Source organism: Hipposideros armiger, unplaced genomic scaffold (genome assembly GCF_001890085.2).
Source record: "Hipposideros armiger isolate ML-2016 unplaced genomic scaffold, ASM189008v1 scaffold_271, whole genome shotgun sequence".
NCBI classification, from domain to species: domain Eukaryota; kingdom Metazoa; phylum Chordata; class Mammalia; order Chiroptera; family Hipposideridae; genus Hipposideros; species Hipposideros armiger.
Window position 1 is genome coordinate 1,042,323 of NW_017731621.1, and position 19,890 is coordinate 1,062,212.

General features: G+C 45.6%; 1 protein-coding gene across 1 annotated transcript in view; it reads right to left on the reverse strand.

Moving 5' to 3' along the window:
- Positions 1-11,613, reverse strand: part of ECHDC3 (enoyl-CoA hydratase domain containing 3) — a 26,343-nt gene extending 14,730 nt beyond the window's left edge. The window contains exons 1-4 of the mRNA XM_019656988.1: positions 11,227-11,613; positions 7,858-7,979; positions 6,341-6,438; positions 2,487-2,687 (exon numbers count right to left, since the gene is read on the reverse strand). Of these exons, the coding sequence (XP_019512533.1) occupies positions 2,487-2,687; positions 6,341-6,438; positions 7,858-7,979; positions 11,227-11,405 (600 nt within the window). The 5' untranslated portion in view covers positions 11,406-11,613. The remainder of the gene's footprint in view (positions 1-2,486; positions 2,688-6,340; positions 6,439-7,857; positions 7,980-11,226) is intronic.
- Positions 11,614-19,890: the final 8,277 nt, after the last annotated feature.

Consider the following 19,890-nt stretch of genomic DNA (forward strand, 5'->3'; position numbering starts at 1 on the left):
CAATTCCGTGTGAGATATTAGCTCCTATCTGGACTTTCTGGTTTCCAGGCTCTGTTTGAACCCCTGATTGACCACTACACTTACTGTCTTGCCAGAGCCTTCCTTAGCCTCACACCTGTCCTCAGGGAGCCCCATCCACTCAAACCCCAACCCTGGACTAAAGCAGCAGTCGGCTTTCACCTGCCATCGAGTGGCTGAGCGTGCTGGAGAAAACATATTGGTAAAATATGTCTGTACATCCTAAAACTGTATTACACACCCAGTTGGACAAGGCATGTAAATATATATGAGATAAAACAAATCTTTGCCACAAACAGATGAAATTACCACTGGAGGAGGTTTTGTTTTGTTTTGAAATTTTTTCAAGGGAAATTCTTGAATTTCCATGCTGCATCCTTGCTTCTTTTTTATTCTCTTTTTTTCATTGTTAAGAATTCTTTCTCATTGGCCTTGATTCCTTTTGCAGTCCTTTCACTGATTGTGAAGAGCTCTCAGTGCAAAGATGGAAACTGCAGAATCAAGATACAATCCTTTTCCTCCTTGGAGAGAGCTCATTCTTTTATCCCTTCATTTGCTCATTCACTTGTTTATTCTCTAAACAGTTGAGTGCTTACTTTATGGCAGCCATGTCCTTGTAACAAGGGATACAGAGATGAACAAGACAGACAAAGCCTCTGCTTCATGCAGCTTCTATTTTAGTGCAGGAAAACAGACAAAGAAGAGAAAGAGGGGGAAGTAAAGAAAAAAAAAACCAGAAAAGAAAGAAAATCAGGGTTGTAGGTGCTAAGAAGAGGATGAAATGAAGATGGCGGATGGTGTGACAGAAGACTAGATTAGGTGGTTAGAGAAGGGCTGTCTCAGATTAAACATCTGAGCTCTGAATGTCAAGAAATCATTAATGCTAACATGAGGCAAGAACGCCCCTATTTCTGCCGTCAGCATTCCCTGTGTGCTCAGGGAATATAAGTTTAAGATCAGACCAAAGAAAATATAATCAGCAGTATAAATCTGTGCCCCCACTAAATACATTTTCAAAAAACCTTATTTCCCTTATTCATATCTCCATTGAAATGGAGTATTCAGTCAGAGTCAATTGAGGAGAAATGCAGCTGAGCAGCAAACACGGCAACAACTGAAAAATGTTAGCTGCTGAATGTAATAGTCACTTCTGATAGAATTTTTTTCCTAGGCAATGAATTTGCCACACTACCTAGGCAGGAATCCTACCTTTTCTTGTTCTCAGAGTAAGAAAAAAACAAACCACCNATTTTAACTTAATGTACTGGCACAAAGTAGGGGCTTAAGAAATATTTATTGAATTAATGGATATACATTTAAGGGAAATGTGTATCCTGAGAGGATCAAAACACCACCTTGGCCTGAAGACACTGTCACAAGCTCTGTGTTTTGACAGGTTGCCTTTTGCGGTGTGGAGCCCATGTTCAGACAGTTTTCCCACATGTGTGTTTGCAGGTATCTGTCTTCAGAATGTCCCCAAACACACACACCTCTGTGAAAACTAATGAGGGAGCACCATGAAAGAAAGGTGGCCTTCCCCAAATGTCTTGGTCCTGTGGCTTGATTTCCCTTGGGTCTTGTTTCTTTGGTGCCTCAGGCACATAAGCAACTGCTAATTTTCATAGTCGATGCTAAAATAGATATGGTATTCTAGAAGGTAGTTTAGGTTCCTGGCTTGCTATGGTGGTATATGACCTCCCACCCCCCATCCCCACCCCACTACGTTTTTTAAAACAGATTTCCAAGTGAGAATGAGGAAGTATTTTTTCTAAAACAAGGAAACTACTGGTTTCTCCTTAAGAGATGTTCAGTAAATATTACTTTATGACATTATAGGAAAGAAGAAAGCTCTGTGAAGAAAACAGACTTCACTGTGGTTAGTAACGACAAAACAGCTTTTATAATGTTGCTGCTTGTGGGGCAGATTCAACATACCAGGCACAGGATGTTCACGCTCCTGAAATACAACATCATGAAGTTGACATACTCAGTCTATCAGCTACTTTCAATCCTTTCTGGAATAAGAGAGACCATTGGCAAACAACAAGCCAGTGACACTCATATCCTAGCCTCTTCACACTGGCATATGTCACCGTGCTATTGCATCTCATGGGCAACCTTTCAGTGCAACAAAACTGAGTCTCAGCTGCATTTCAAATAAGATTACAAAAAAAGTGTGCCTTTATGAAAACAAACCAAACAAATCCAAAACCCTAACTGGCCACATTGAGGGGCAGGCAAGAGTGAAGTGTGCGATGACAACGTGAAGCGCGCTGTGAGAAGCTGCCGAGGGACACAGCTGCCTGTTCCCTCCCCGACATGACACAGGAGGACACTGCGGCCCATCAGCCCGCCATGCTTTGGGCTGAATGTCCTGGTTCACACAGCACCTTAACAAGTGAATTCTGGAACTGACCTCACAGGCCCTGGAGGGTTCCAACCAGATGGGGGCTGCAGGGGTGAATTACCTTTCTGGGCACTGCTCTCCCCAGGGCCACCCCAGGGGTAGAGCAGAAGAGCCCGATGTTCACGCCCGGAGTGGCAAATGAGGACTTGTCGCTGGCCACAGCAATGTCACAGCTGGCAACCAACTGACACCCGGCGGCGGTGGCCAGGCCGTTCACCATGGCAATGATGGGGACGGGGTGGCTCTGGATCCGCATCATGACCTGAAGGAGCAAACACGCCCAGTTCACGTCATCCAGGAGTGTGGTACAACATCGCTGCATATCATCTCATGGGACTGTACAGTTTCAGAGAGCTTTGCATATGCATCCCTGTACCGCATATTATGAAAAAGGGTAAAAAAAAGGCACAAAGAGAACTAGCTTGCATTAAATATCGACTATGAACCAGACTGTGCCATGTGATCTCCCTGAGATTCCCAGGAGAAAGGAACCCTATTTTACACCAAGACGTGAAGGCTCAGGGGGGAAGGAACTGGCCAAAGGCCATGAGACCCACAGGTGGGGGCTGCGGGTCTGAACCCCCACCTGTCCGACTCCCAGCCCCTGGTCTGTCCAGCCCAGCACAATGCCTCCGGGAGGTTCCGGTCCCCTCCGACTGCCTCCCTAGCAACGCCACTGAACAGAGCTGATTTCATCTCTGGGGAGCACATAGTTCTGTTCTCAGCGAGCCTGTGTGGGGCTCTCCTGTTAAAGTCTGAAACTGGTATTTGGACCTTCCTCAAAAAATTAAGGTGGAAAAGGGACTGGAAGGCAATTTCCATAGTAATTACTTCTCAAATGACCACCATGAATACTCTCTGAATTCTGTTAAAATAAGGGGGAACAGCTTGCTGTCATCACAATAAACAAAATTCCTAAAGCAGTGCCATGCCACAGGGAGGAGGAGCTGAGCACTTGTTCCTGTGACACTCCCTTCCTCTCATCAGTCTCCAGATCTTTAACTTATTTTTCAGCTTATGAAATAACTTGGTTTATTTCTCCATTTTTTCATGACACCCAGTACACAGATTGCGTTGCTATGGTAACTTCAATTTATAGATGGTTGCTCTTTGAACCCCGGCAGGGAGGGAGGCGAGGAGGACAGGAGCTACATCTGGGCTTGTTTCCCATGATGGCAACTCAAGGAAAAACGACCTTCATTGATTTGGCCCAAGGAACTTTTCGTCAACATTTGATAATTGTCAGCTCTTTTATAAAATATCCAATTATACATTTAAGGACATGATATCATATTCTATGGTAGTGGTCTTGACTTTTTTCGGGGGGTCACCTTTTGAGAATCTGACCAAAGATAATGACCTCTCCCCAGAAGAATGTACATGGATAAACCTGTACCCCAAACTGTTCATGGATTGAGGGGGTTCATGCACTCTAGGTGACGATGGGGATGGTTAGTGACAGAGCTCATTCACAATGAACTGTGGAAACAAGGAGAAGAACACACAAGAACTTCAGAAGTCTTGCTGCAAAGAAAGAAAAGATTTTGTTTTAGCTTTGAGTGTCGCCTGCTACTAATGAAGTACAGCTGCTTTAGAAAAGTCAACTGAATGGTGATTAGAGTTGAACAGTCTCCTGTCTGCCACCTACAAAGGGCTAGGATTCCATACCACCTGGTGTGAAAATACTTAGGCCTGTATATGTATCCAGTATATATCAACAATTAAAAATAGTCGTGCCTTTAATCTAGGAATTGTACGAATAAGAAATAATCTGATACAGGTTAAAAAGCTTTTTGGACAAAGATATTCATCAAATCATCACTAAAATAATAAAAAATTTGTAAATAATATAAATATGTAAAAATAAGTAAATGGCTATATAAACTAAACTATATCCATTTAATGGGATGCTGTGTTCTCATTAAAATGAAATTTACACAATGACACAGTATAATCCTACCTACATATGATTATTCAAACAAATAGGTATACATGGAAAAATGATTAAAAAGAAATATAGTGAATGTTTTTGTTATAGTTTAGGGGTAAAGGAAGAGAGATGGATGGGTGTGTAGTGAAAGCCACTGGCTCAGCTCACAGAGGTGACCATCACTCTCCCAAAACCAAGTGCTTTTTCTCATTCTCAATTTGCCCTGTTCCTGATTTGTAAAAAATTAACTATCATGCCATGCTTGTGGTCTGTAGCAAGTTCGCTATAGATTTTAGATGCTGAGCCAATTCAGATATCTCTAGCTTCCTTTCTAAAATCAAGCTTTCTCATGCATGAACCCAACGTGAAATATCTAGCTCCTTCTGGTCCAATCTGCCTGTTGATTACACTTGAAAATTGAAATCTTTGACACAATAATGGCGCTCCTGTTTATCCAGGACAACTTGATTTTCTTGGGAAAAGTGTTAAAGAAATCAATGCACTTTCACTCCTGTTTGACTGCATTAGGGCTCGCTCCTGCTGAGGCGCTGCGCCGTTCAGTGAGCCAGAGGTGTCAGGGCTTGGACACTTCCATGAAATCTGGCCTTTATCCTCTGAAGAAGCCCTGGTTCCCGGGGCCCTTTGGTAACCGGTTCATTTCTCAGTTGTGAAGAGCCCCTGGCAGAGTGATAAAAGCAGGCCCTGTAGGGAGGTGGAAGGGCTCTACTGGCTGTCTCTGACGATTTTCTATTTTGGTCAAACATACTGGGTATCAATAGAAAAATAACTTCTAAAGCACCAAGCTTTGGCAAACACAGGAACAGAATGTTACTTAATCATTAATGTGAACCAAAAGACCTAGTCTTCTTAGCTCTTCCTCCTCTTCATGAAGCCTCAAGTCAATTACTTGTCCAGACTGTCCCTCCATGAAATGAGAAAACGATAGTTCAAGTTGCTGAGGGTTTCCGGAAGGGCAAGGAAACCAAATGACGGTCAAGAAGGTGTCTTAATCACCTTCCATTCCCCTCCTGTTACCCACCTCTGTCTTGTCTAGATAGCAGGTATCGTTATACTGAGGGTGCCAAAAAATGTATACACATTTTAAGAGTCATTATATATTTAAGAGATATATATTTGTTGAATCAAGTCAATGAGTGAAAAATTAGGCTAAGTCATCTTAGGGTCAGGTTATGAAACTGTTTTATACGTCTTATTTCTCAACTAGATTTCCATTTTCAGTTTGGCAGGAAACTCTTTTTTCCTTCTATTTCCCTCAGTATCTTGCAAGTATTGTGCATACAGCAGGTGCTCAATAAATACTCGTGAAATGAGCTATGTGTTACTTAAAGTTGGATTCTATATTCAATTTTTCATTATCCAGGGGTTGCTTTGATACATTTATAAATCATCCCAAACTTTTTATTCTTCCATTTCTGTGTCTGTTGGCAATTTCCCTCCTGAATATGGTTAAAGAGACAGAAGTGAGAATGAAGTGGTTGATGTTCCGACTTGGAGGTGGTGATTATAAAATTTGTTTGAAAATAATTTTTAAAATCATTATTGTTATTCCATTTATGAATGCTTTTTCCCATTAATAGAGTTGTTTTAGTTTAACATTTTTTTAATTATAATAATCTTAGGTTCTTTCTCTCTAAAGATGTACATTTCCACCCTTTACCTCTTATTTAAGGCACGTATACCAAGACATAATCCATGATGCTGGAGATGGCAGCTATTGATATGAGCACATATTTTGCTTTCTTTGTTATAACACAAGATCAATAGCAAACTGTGGTCGCTTCTTAAATGTCTAAACCAAATGTTGCTTGAAGAATTCACCAAGGACCATAGAGGATTTTCAGGAGCTCTGTAGTGGCGAGGTCTCATGGATAAAACCTTGCCTGTAAACTAGAAGCCTAATTCAATATTTAATATGTATAATGATCATTTTTAGGCTTACAATACTAACCGTCCTCCTGGCTTACCTCAGAACAGGTTTGAAATACTTCAGCATGATATTCTGGACCTTGCTCATCTGTCAGTTCCTTCAAATCATGCCCAGAAGAAAATACAGACCCCTCAGCTGCAAATGTTTCCAGTTGAGAAGATAAAATAAAAAGGTTTAAGCAGCAGAGCTAGGAAGTTCAATTATTTGTCTACTGAATAATTTTAGTGAACAATTGTGTATCAGTGCTGTGGACACTTAGAGAAAGTTAATGGTCCAATCTCGATAAGAGCAATTCCAGTTAGTTTGAAAAGTCACAGCCAGTATTTTGTGATGACAATGCAAGGTGAGGCACTTGTGCTCTAAAAGGTCTGTGGTGGAAACCAGTGAAAACATGCAATTACACAAAGGAGTAGGCTCAGTAATGAAGGCGAATGGACTTTTTTCAGAGTTATCCCTCTGACCTCACACTTTTGTTTATGGACTTGGTCTGCCCTGACATATTGACTCATACGTGTTCATCAAAATCCACCATGCCTTCGGCAGTGTCCCTGTCATTTAGTCTACAGATAACAGCCACCCATACGGGTTGCAATCAGGAGGTCAGAGTGTGACCTTTATTTTTTACCAGGGGACCTGAGGATGTGATTTGTTATTGTTGTCATTAACAACAATAACAAAATGTAGTTCCACTGATAAGCTGGTAATACTTTCTCATATTTTCCTTTGCTGTGGCTGTTTTGACATTATTCCCTTTAAACAAGTGAGGAAATTGTGTTGTTTGGAATTTAGCTGCCATCCGGGCAGCTAATTTTGCGTCACCCGGGTTACATCCCCATGGCTGCTGAAATATATTTGTCCTATTTTTTTTCCCTTCACCATATAAAACACTCGAAAACTTATATTCAACCACAGATAAGAAGGTAATATTCTGAGTATCTGCCTCGAGAAACGCTGATCGTTAATTTCTATAACAACAAAAGTACATCACAGAGCACCATCCATTTTATTGTTCTGCAGATGCTTTAAAATGCTGACACTGACATTGTTTATGCTGCTATATAATTCAGTAAAAATGTTTACTGGAAAAGAGCAAGAAAAGCAATGAGGAAAATGGGGCACCCTTTCTGGCAGCACTGAAGAAGACTTGCAGGTACTGGCTGAAAGCTTGGTAGGAAGAGAAAAGACAAACCAATCAAATGCCCTAGCAGCTTCGCCCCAGCCGACTCGGTAGTTTACCCACAGGATAAGTGAGTAAACCCGTCTTAATCAGGTCCATGAGGAAACCAATTCTCTGAGTTTGATGGGAAGACCAGCACAGTCAATGTTTTGTATCCAACAAAAAGAAAAAGACACGTATTTTCACTGCACAGTAATCTTTGCTATAACTTTCATTAAGGCCCCCACTACACAAAAGTTTTCCATAATTAATGTTTTTGTAAAGGACCTTCAAAACCTTTCTTCCATTAAGTGAGGGAACGCCCCAGTAAACCAAAGAATGTTGGGAAACCTCTTCTGGGTACTGCAGAGCCCCGAGGATGGATACCAGATAAGTACCTGAAATGATAATGACTTTCAGATCTTTGCTTTCAGCTTCATGAAGAATGTCACTTTGGAGAGATTTCAGCATTGCCAGTGACAACGCATTCCTCCTCTTTGGATCGCTCAAGACAATGCTCCTGCAAAGAACATTTCATAATTACTGGGTCATGCACCAGTCAAAACAAGTGAGGACCCCTGCAATTCCTTTCTAATTTGGGCTATTTTTCAAACACCGGGAAAGAGAACTGCGGGTGCTTAGAGTTACAGCTAAGTCAAAACAAGGAGACTTCCTGAAATGCAGGCTGGGTTTTCTCCCTCTTCCCTTGATGTATTGCTCTTTTTCTACAGGTTTGCTGTCAGAAACATTACTGCCTCCTCAACAGGAAGGGTAAATCAGAATCGTCGCAGGCCCATACTTAGAGTCTGCAAGGTTTCCAGGCGATGGCAGGAGCCAGAGGCATCTGACACACAGTGCTCCCAGTGCTCCCCTCAACTTACTTCTTCGCGTTGTTCTTCAGAAAGAATAAGGCTAGGAAAAGAGCCAAGAATGAAAAGGCGCCCCTAGATCTCCTCCCGCCCACCCCACAGAAGAGGCAGCCAAGGTGCAGCTGCCCATACGCATATATGACAGCATTTCCCCATTTTCTATAGTGGCCTCCTAGAATGCTGCCCAGTAATTCATGCTGTCTGAGAATGGGATGCTATGTGAAGAACAAAAGGACAGAACCTTCCAGCAAGAGGGCTCTTCCGGACATGTCACCTCACTAGAAGCTGGCATTCAAAAGCCTGCTCGCTATTTTAAGGTACCCACCTGCTGATTAAAAGAACCTGTATTTCTTCTTACTGTCTACACACAGAAATGTCTTCTTTTTGCTGTTATAAGGATGGGCAGGAGCCAAACACCAGATTATTGTTACACGTTTTATATGTTTCCCATCAGTCTCTACCCACGTTTTCTGCCTTCCTGATTCTTTTTTAAAAATCTGATATTCCAATCACTATGTGTCAGTTTGGATCCTCCATAAATAGCCTCCTTGCCGCTGTTTTCTGGAAAACCACTTTGATGCCTGAATTTATTTCAGTGCAGTAAGACTACCATTTTCGTTGGAATGCCATTTCTGTTTTGCTGCCATCTTCAGGTGGCTCTGATATTCATCGCTGTTTCTTATATACATGTTCTCTCCTAAGTACAAAAATGACTTGCAGCTGATATGCTGATAGACTTTGAAGCCTGAATTTTTTTTGGTGGGGATGGGGTGGTGGTGAGAGAACGGCTGATAAACCTTCCAGTAAAATAATGAGGGTGCTTGCTGTAGCAAACTAAAAAAGCTGCCATCCCATCCATGACATATGCTTAAATTAAATTCTAAGGCCTCAGGCAAAATTGTGTAAAAAGATGCCAGCCCCCAAAGGCCTATGCTGCATGGCAGTGTCTGCTCATATGCGTCCCATTAATCCTTTGGATCGCATGTTACACCCTGTCAGAGCTCTAAGTTGCTGAGTTTACTTTTTAACCCAGTGTAACCAGGCTTTGTTCCTGCCCTCCACTAAAACCGTTCTCCCCGAGCAGCTCATAATTGTCAGAACCAAATCCAATGGCTATTTGGATTATGCTCTCTTTCTGGAAACGCACTCCTCCCCTCCTGGCTTTTTAGTCTTTCTCCGGCCTGCCCTCCACTTCTTCCATGTGCTCCTAGCCTTCTGCTAACCCCTAAATGCCAGCCATCCACAGAGCTCCACCTGTGCCTGCTGCAGCACCCAATTCCTGGCTGGCCCTCACTCCATGACAGTGCTGCTGCTGAGAGGAACAGCTTCCAAAAGGGACACTCGAGCATGACTGAGTTGCTCAGGCTCACCTGCTTAGTGCCTGACCTAGTGCTGCTTTCATGCGGGACTGGGGGCTTCCTTCCTACTAAACGGTTCCCAGCGTTTAGGAGAAGACTGTTCCAATTGTCAATCTCCCTCTTGGATTCATGTTTAACTCTGGAGAGCACAACCAGGCCTCCTTTTGGTCATCTGGCTGCCATACCTCAAGTCAGGCTTCTGACCAGATGGAACCAGATTTGCAGAGGCAGGACTGACCTTGACAATGGAAAAGGTGGGCCCCGGCCTGACCCTGCACTTTGGGGTGCTCTGGGCCCTCTCCCAGCTGTGCCCTCTGCAGGTGAGCAGGAAACCACTGGGATAACAAGATGTGCCCACCTGAAGTCACCTCCCCATTCCAAACCCTGCTACAGTTACCAGAGACCTTGAGTTCCCGGGCTGTGCAGTGGGCACCCCTAGGCCCTGGGGTGACCAAGAGATGTTGTCTATAGGGAGTAAGACAACAGAGAGAATATGAGCATGTAGATGGGGTGTCTGCAGGCCTGTGTACCAAGCCCCTCGCAGAGCAGCAGGAAGAGGGAGGGGTGGAGAGGTGGAAGGGGCTGAGCAGAGGGTGGGAAGAAAAGAACAAGGCTGCAGGCCAGCAGCTGACTCTCCACTGCTTTGGGGGGACTCCTAGGAGCCTGAGAACTGTAAGTTCAAACATGGCCTTCCAGGTTTTAGGAAGGCCTACTTGTCAAGGCAGGAGACTTTAAAAACTTTAAAAACATACTTTAGCAGTTAGCTTGATTTGTAACTTTTAAATACTTAGACCTGCTATGTGGGCCTCCTGCTGGGCCCTTGCCTGGCCAGGCATATGTCAGATTGAGGCCCAGATGGGGCTAGGTGCCCTTCAAGCTTTACGACTTCATCGTCCTGTTTCCATTGTGTGCACAGGTATGGTTTTAAGGGATTTCTGCTTGTTGAGCCAAAGGGCAGAGCTCAGTACGGCGTGCCCTTCATCCAGTTTGTTGAGCCGGCACTTCTGGATACGGGCCTAGGAGCAGCTCCACCTTGGAGCCCGGTCAAGTTGTGAGGCTCAGAGCCCTATAGGGAGGGGCTTTCTCAAAGGCCATAGCGCTGGTGGGGCCACCAGCAGAGCTGCCCACACTGAGCCCAATGACAACTCGGCTTGGTTGCCCTAGAGGCTTGGGGAGGTTCTGGGGCCGTCCGAGGCAGTCCCACTTGGAAATCCTCCAGTGTGTGTCCTGCAGGGTCCCAAACGCTCCTGCGCCCACGCACGAGACCTGTTTAAGCACCGTATCTGTATCTGGGATTCCGATCCGAGGGACTTCCCCTCCGGCCCGATTCCGCAGTGACCGACCAGCGGGGCCCACGGCGGCGACGGCGCTGACCACTCACGCAGCCCTCGCTGGACGCTGCGTCGGGCGGCGGGGCGCAGTGCCTGGCTTCCTCTGCCCCTCTCCTCCCCGGGCCCCCGCCGTCCACCCCAGGCGGGATCAGCCCCGCACGCCCGCAGCCGCTCCCGGAGGGCAGGGCGCCCGCGGCCCGGCCGCTGACCTGATGCCGTCCCGCTGCCGCATGCTGGTGGGTCGCGGCCCCGGCTCCGGCCGTTCGGCCCCCGCCGGCCCCCGGCTGCAGAAACCAGCGGCGAGCGGAGCCCACGGGCCGCGCGGGAGCCAGCCGGGCACCTTTGTCCCGAAGGCCCGCAAACGCGCGGCGGCGGCCCAGGCAGCCATGGCAGCCAGAGAGACGCCCCGGAGGCCGAACGTCCCAAGGGCCGCAGGCGCCGGGGGCAGTGAGGGGCGCTGGTGTGAGCCCGGCCGCTGCGCTACGACCGCTCCTGGCCGCCGGCAAAGCCCGGTCAAAACTTTCCGGCCCAGGGCTCGACTCGACTCTGCTCCCTGGCGGGACCCCGCGCCAAGCTGTCCCGCTCCTGGGCCCCGCCCACTGCCGCCCCGTCCCCGGGCTCTGGAGCCCCGCCCCTGAGACACCGCCCCGCCCCTGGGCCCTGGAGCCCCGCCCCCGAGGGGGCTAAGGGGTGGGTCCTGGGGTGAAGGACGCGGACTCTAAACTTGCAGGCGCTCTCCGTGGTTTGTTTGCCCTAGCAAGGCCAGATAAAGAGTTTAAGGGAGGCCAGGAGTGGGCTGGCCTGTTCATTTCTGCACCAAGAATGTGGTGGTTTGCCTAGATTAGAAAAGTGAATGTCATCAGGTGGTGATTGGTGTGAGCTATAAAGGCCACTTTGTTACTTCACCCCACCCACGGGAAACCGCCCAGGCCTGGTAGATGATCACAGGTCAGGACTTGAGGTGTATTCCACTCAGGCGTTGACTTTTGAATGCTGCATGCCCTCTCTTGGAGAAGCCCTGGGATCTACATTTATTTCTTGGGTTTTTCAAATGTACTGGGGAGGGAAAGGAAGGCCCTTTTCAGGATCTACGTGGCTGCCACGGGGCTGGGCATATCCTGCTGCTTAAAAACTTAAGTATGATAAGAATACTGTCACTGTCATTTGTTAGTTAACTGCTTCGGGTATTTGTTAAATTCTGAAAGTCTGGAGATTTGCAGGACACAGAAGATATGGCCTTGGCCCTCAAGGGTCTTATAGTCTGTAGGGGAGATACCATGCCCAAGACCCTCCACGCCTTTCACACTAGGAAGTTTTGCAAGGATAACAGTTGTATAAAAGCATACTCATATGGGGCCATTGATGTTGCACAGTGGCTTTAAAATAACCACACTGGGTTCCTCTGAGTGAGGCTTCCTGTAATTCTCAGCTTCATAGTTGGACAGAACACTTATATACACAGCAATATTTTGATATATCAATTGAGATCACACACACACACACACACACACACACACACACACACATGGCCACCACCACTTAATTTCCTTGGTCCTTGCTCCATTCAGGCAGCTGGGGGTATCCTTCATTCATTGCCTGTAAGGAAGAAGGGGTCTGGCAGAATTGAGAGACAAACAGGGGGCAATTCTTGGCTTTTGAGTTGCAAAAGCCCAGCAGGTGGGGGTGGGAAAAACCACCAAACAGGCATAATAGAAGGTGGGGGGCGGAGGTAGGCACCAGTAAGTCAGAAAAAGGCCTCCTGCCTGAGACCAGGTTTGGGGGCAATGATAGCGCAAGTAGGACTTGTAGGAAAAGCCAGAAGAAGGCAGCTGTGGTAGGATTTGGGAAAGGGGTAGGCCCAAGCCTCCTGGAAAAGGGGAATGATGGGAAGCCCGAGCTAGGGTGGGGGCAGGTTTGTGTCTTTTCCTTGTTAAAACCCCAGGGGAGTCATGAGACTCTAGGTGGCATGGACTGTCTGGGCAGATGGGCCTGAACACCTCACGGAATTTCACATGGCCCAATGTGATGCAGTGACAACAAACTGGTCCCTGTCCTCTGACAGGGGCTCAGAAACAGCTGAGAGTCTGGACCGAGGAGGCTTTGAGGTAGGGAAGGGAAGATGGTTCAGCAAGTGTGGATTGACAAGTTGAAGACAAGGTGGAAACTAGGACATCTTGGATGGATGCCATCCCCTGAAGGTAGGCTAGAATATGCCCAAGTAACAAAAACACCACCAAAACCAAGTCTGAGTGGCTCAACACCAAAGCCTCATTTCTCACTCACTCTATAGATATATAGGTCTACTGCAGATCAGCTGAAATCTCTGTGCTAGGTCAGCACTGCCATCACCCAGCGACCTGATGGAGCAGCCTCTACCTGGAAAGCTGGGACTGTCTATGGCAGAGGAGGGGAAAAAACGGAACGGGGAGAAGCATGAATTGGCACTTAAAAGCTTCCTTCTGGAAATGCCACTTGCTCTCACGGTTTATTTGCCAAAGCAAGTCATGTGGCCATACTCCAGGTGTGGGGAAGTACAACCCTCCCATATATTTGGAAGAGGGAGCTGGAATCTTTTTGCGCAATGACTACCTAATGACAACCACAACTGCCCAACCACAGATACTGGGTGTTACAAACTAACTTGTGCTTATTACTCAGGGAATGGGGATAAAGTTCCCAATTGGCTTACATTAAGTTTCCGCCACCAGGCAGAATGAGGGTTTGAAATAGAAGTGAAGTTCACAAATAAAATGAAGTTAGATTTCTAGAGAACCTGAGTTTCTGTGCTGGGATTTATATCTTATCCTCTTAGTCATGCCAAGTGCTGCAGAAGAAGGAGCGCATGCTACCCGAGGCTGCAAAGGTCCCGCAGGACCAAAAAGTCTGATGAGAATGATCACCACCATTGGCCAGAGTCCATCACCAGAAGGCATTTCTCACTTTCACACTAAGTTTAGTATGAAGTACTAATAGTACAATCTCTCATGGACTCAATGGGACAGGCCCTTCTGCTCCCCGTAGAACAATGGAGAGGTTGTAGGACTTTGCCCATTGGGTGGCTTGGGCATGGCTTTTGTCACAGTTCTGACAGACGAGTTCTTGGAGACTAAATTTTGTGCTTTAAAAAAAGACATGCCATGGGGTTTTCTCTTTTGGCTTTGGGACTTCTTTGGTCAGTGTAATTGTCTGTGACAGCGCAGGGAACAATCTATGATAGTAAATGAAAATTCAAAACTCCTGGATTTTAGTGAGGTGTTTGATCCATCCAGCTGACCCTCCAACCTCTGTTCATGGCAGTCTGTTTTGGGAAGTACTACTACTGTTTGAGCAACTGCTGTTGGAGTGGTCAGTCTCTTGGAGTGGAAGCATTCTGGATAGTCCAGAATCACATCACCAAAGTCATTTGTCAAAGTCACCTGCTTTTCTCGGATTCAAGTGTAGATAGGCTTGGACTTGCCTCTTAGATATTGTTGTTGGCAAGGGTGGTGGCCGGATGGTAGATGGAACTTTCTGACTTTGATTTTTGCATGTTCATGTTTGCCTTTGTTAAACATGTACAAAGTATTACATTAAAAATTTTTTCTTTGTTTGAGAGATGAAGGGACTGTTCCATCCCAGCATAGGAGTTGGAGCAGAGGAGAGAACTGAAATATAGTGTTTGAGAAAAAGAAGGAACTAGGACAGCACTCAGAGGCTGACAGTCACAGATGAAAATGGAAGGTTTCAGAGACAACGTCCAGCTGCTTTTAAATTTTGCTTAATAATAGTAACAGCTGCTCTTTAAGAAGCCCCCATCTGTGCCAGTGCCTGCACCTGGCACTTTACTGATGCCATCTAAGGATAAGTGTGAGGCAGGTGTCATCATCCCAGCTCACAGAGGCTCTGCCAGCCCCACTCCCGCTCAGCACAGTAGCTGCAAAGTTGGGACTGGGCACCGAGGTTTCCCTGCTCATCTAATTCCTACGCCTGCTCCCCCATCCTTTTCATGCCTCCTTCCTCCCTTCATTTCTTTCAGTGCCTGTAGCTCTGGCTTGAGAGTTGCGAAACACACAAAGAGTGAAGCGGAGATGGATGGCTATGGCGTTATCCGAGTGCGAGTCCATGCTTCATCAGTGCAAGATTCTTTCATCCCGGCTGTGTCTCCAGGCCCCCTCTGCCTCTCATTACTTTTGGTAGGGGCTGCTTGTCTTTCTTCTCTCTTGTTCGGCGTCCTTCTAATCTATTTTCCCACGCAGGCCTTCTCTCTGACACGATTTGATTTCCAGGTTTCTAGCAGGCTTCTCTCTGCCTTTGATTGATGCACTCCTTCCCTGTGCCACATGTCTTTGCTGTACAGATGTGTCTTTGCTACCTTTTCACATTTCCTTTAAAGACCCACAGATGCTTGGCAGAACGCTGCAGACATCATGCAGAAAAAAACGACACTTCTAGGGAGCCTGGTGTCTCAGGCTTGATGTAGGAATGAAGGAAGATTTAGAACTCCTCAGGGTGCAGAGAAAAAAAAAAGTGAAGGGCAGATTTTCAGCTGCTTATGGAGTGATTTTTGAACTTCTTTCTATTGATTTCAGGCCCTTCTGAGACAGGCATGTAATGACATGGTTCAGAGGTACAATGTGAAAGATTTGGGAGCTTAGTTTCATGGTGATCCCTCGGCATCTGGCTGACTCTCCAGTGCTAGCTTTCCACCATCCTCTCCAAAAAGAAGTCATAGAAGGGTCAAGCGCTGATAAACCAGAAACGTTTCAGATTTTCATTGTTTCACACAGCTGCAGAGGCTTTCCAATACCCCGGTTTTATTTTATATTTTATTTATAATCCACCAGCCATTATCCAAACACCTTCTGCAAACCTAAAATTTCTTCACCAAGACCCATGCCTTAAATTGGGTGAAAATTTAGAAACTGAATGGTGGTGGTGGTGGTGCCTGGGTGAAATTAACTTCCTTTAATCCCCATTGAATTTAGCACAAATTCTTGAGGTTGCTCAGATGTCTTAAGCCAAATGAACTCAGGAACTCCAGGTAAGGGATATAGAAAAGTGATATAAACTGATGAAGAGGCATGCGTTTCATGCATCGTAGATAAGTCGTGGCTGTAGATAACGGTTTGAAAGAGCTTGTGGGGAAGTAAAGGACCTTAGTGGCGTTGATGGAGACTTTCTGGAGGGCAAGCAGCCCTTTGGGAGAGGAGGGTTGAACGTTTGATCCATTAAATGGTGCTAGAGAAAGACAGACACGCGGAGGCCGCAGAGCAGTGCAGTTCAACACCATCATGGGTGCCCTTGTGAGGAAGGGACAAGAGACCACAGAACAGGCCTGTTGCCTGAAGCCGATTTCTATTAATATGCCCCCCCCCCACACACATTTAGCCTCTTTTCCCATTAGTTAAGAGAGAAAAGCCCCGGGACTGGAGGCCGATAAGGCTCCCTCTGAGGAGTGTCTCAAGGTGCGACTGGGACCTGTTGGAATGCTAAACAGTTAATCTCCTCTGGGAGGACACAGTAACCAGGTGTCCTGGGGCTATGCGGCGGATATGTGAAGGCATAGCATTTGCTGGAACATAATGGGATAGTTAAAGGAAAAAGGCTTTGAGGCCCAGACCCCAAAGGGATGCTAATTTGATTGACAGCAGTAAAGCAGTTTCACTTCTTTTCTAATTTCTCAATAAAAGCCATGCGCTGACCCGATTCGGGGCTCGCTCAGATTCTCTGACTGAGTCCCTTGGTCTCGCTCTTAATCCTACTTTTGTCTCTGTCTCTTTATTCAATCTATGCCACCCCTCAAGAGAAACCCGTTTGCCCTTGCCACGCTGGACGTGACACAGGCCAGCTTCTGAAAGGTCGCAGGGCCACCGCAGGAGCGGGAGCCTACCGGTTCCTCAACATCTGCACCACACCTCACAATAATTACAATCCCGCTACAGGAAGAGGTTACATTAGGTTTCAATACTTTAAGAGGAAAGGAAAACTGGAAATCCTGGCATAGAACATGTTAACCTTCAGCCAAATGAACATTGCACTGTGCGGAGTGATCTATTGCCCATGTATTCCTGGAGAGCCTCAGCAGAGTCAGGTGGTGGTGCACATGGGAGGGAGCGGGTTTGCTAGACTGGAAGAGGAGGGACGATTTCCTACTTGCTTGTTGGGAAGAAGGGATGGGGCCACTTTAGTTCTTGGTAGTTGCTAGGTTACCAGTTGAAGGACCTCAGCAAGTTAACTCTGAGCCTGTTTCCTCATCTGTAACACAGGAAATAATACCTTCACCCATTTAAAAAATATTTGTTGAGCATATCATGGGCTGCCCTAGGCACTGGGGAGACACCAGTGAACAAAATCAAGTCCTTTCTCTCGGAGGGCTTGATTCTAATGCAGGGAAGCCAAAAATGAACAGATGTATACGGATAATGCGCTGGATGGTGATGAATGCCCTGAAGAAGGATAAAGCGGGTGAGGGGCAGAGGCGCGGAGGGTGGGGTGGTGGGGGCTGCTATTCTATTGCAAGGACTCCAGAGCTTACACAAGCTAGAGATGACTTCCTTGGGATCCTTGCGGGGAATTTTGGATCTTTACAGAACGAAAAACATTAAGAGAGAGTAGATGTGAGTAAGTTCCTCTCACGGAGCAGCCTTCTCAGTCTGTGTGCACCTAGTAAGGCCTGTGCAGGGCTGAGTGGCTCTAAAGTTCATTGTCTTATTGTTTTTTTTATTCAATTCACACATAACATTATGTTAGTTTCAGGTGAACAACATAATTATTTGATACTTGTATATGTTGCAAAGTGATCACCACAATAAGTCTAGTTAATGTCCACCACCAATCTGTTCTCTGTATCTATGAGTTCATTTTTGTTTTTGTTATTTGTTTGTTTTTTATTCCACATGCAAGTGAGATGATGTGGCCGTTGTGTCTTTCTCTGTCTGACTTATTTCAGTTGGCATAATGCCCTCAAGGCCCATGCCTTTTGTTGCAAAAGCAAGATTTCCTTCTTTTTTATGTCTGAATAATATTTCATTATATATTTTGTTATATATTTCCTTTATCCATTCATCTATGCATGGATACCTAAGTTGTCTCCATGTCGTGGCTACTGTAAATAATGCTGCAATCAACATGTGGGCGCATACATTTTTTTTTAAGTTAGTGTTTTCTTTTCCTTTCAATGAACACCTAGAAGTAGGATTGCTGGGTCTCAAGGTAGTTCCATTTTTAATCTTTTGAGGAGCCTCCATACTGTTTTCCATAGTGTCTGTACTAATTCACATTCCCACTAACAGTGCACAAAGGTTCTCTTTCTCCGCATCCTCACCAACAGTTAAAATTTTTAAAATTAAATTTATTGGGCCGGCCGAGTGGCGCGATGGTTAAGAACTCGCTTGGGACGCCAGAGGGCCCCGGTTCGGATCCCACATATGAGGGCCAGTGACACTGCCCTCCACAGCTAAGATGCTGAACAACAGCTCAACCTGGAGCTGGGCTGCCATGAGTCACCAGCGACGGCGTGGGCTGCAGTCCCTGTGGCAGTGGGTTGCCATGGGCAACCGTGTGTAGCCAGCAGCCAGCGTGAGCGGCCAGCAGCCGCAGTGAGCGGCCGTCCAGAAGCCGGCGACTGATCTGCCTCGCCAGAGAAGAGCGCAATGATGGTGCCAACTTGGGCCAGTGAAGCAACATCCTCCACAACTAGACTGAAGAACAAAATGACAGCAACTTGTCTGTTCCCCTTTCCCCAATTCCCCAGCACTGTTCCCATCCCCCCAATTCCCCAATAAAAATCTTAAAAAAAAAATTAAATTTATTGGGGTGACATTGGTTAGTAAAATGATATAGGTTTCAAGTGTACATTTCTATAATACATCATCTATATATCACATTGTGTGTTCACCACCCAGAGTCGGTTCTTCCATCACCATATATTTGATCCCCTTTACCTTCTTCTACCAACCCCTCTCCCTCACGAATACTTCTTATTTCTTGTTTTGGTGATAGCCATTCTAACAGGTGTGAGGTGATAGCTCATTGTGGTTTTGATTTGCATTTCCTTGATGATTAGTCATGTTGAGCACCTTTTCATGTAGCTGTTGGCCATTTGTATGTCTTTTTTGGAAAATGTCTATTCAGATCCTCTACCCATTTTTAAATCTGATTCTTTGTTTTTTTTTTTCTGCTATTGAGTTATATGAGTTCTTTATATATTTTAGATGTTAACCCTTTATCAGATATATGATTTGCAAATATTTTCTCCCATGTGGTAGATTGCTTTTTCATTTTGTTGATGGCTTCTTTTGCTGTGCAGAAGCTTTTTAGTTTGATGTAGTCCCATCTATTTGTTTTTCTTTTGTTCCCTTTGCTTTTCATGTCAAATCCAAAAAAAATCATTGCCAAGACCAATGTCAAGGAGTTTACCACCTATGTTTTCTTCTTCTGGTTTCAGATCTTATATTCAAGTTTTAATTCCATTTTGAGCTGCATTTAAAAATATATATATAACCATATGAAACAATTTTAGGTGGGAGTTATTTTTGCTAACTTCTGTTTGAATTTCTATGCTTCTCTATTAATAGAGCTACCTTGGGCTCTGGGTGTCTTTATGTTGTCTTTCTCTTATCAACCCCCCTCACCCTCCATCACAATCCTTCCCCTGCACCCCCACCCCGATAGATGTATCTTCTCTTTCATTCTCCAAATGAAACTTAGCTGGGTCAGAAGTTAGAGAACCAAGATGTAATTAAATCACTGCTTTTGGCCACGTTTCTCCCCACTTCCTAGATATCTCTAATTGGGTTTTGTCCTCGCTCCCCAAAGTTGAGAGGTCCCAATCCAAACTCATCCTCTGTCCTCACTCAATCGCACATCTTCCTTTTATTCTTTTCTTTTCTTTT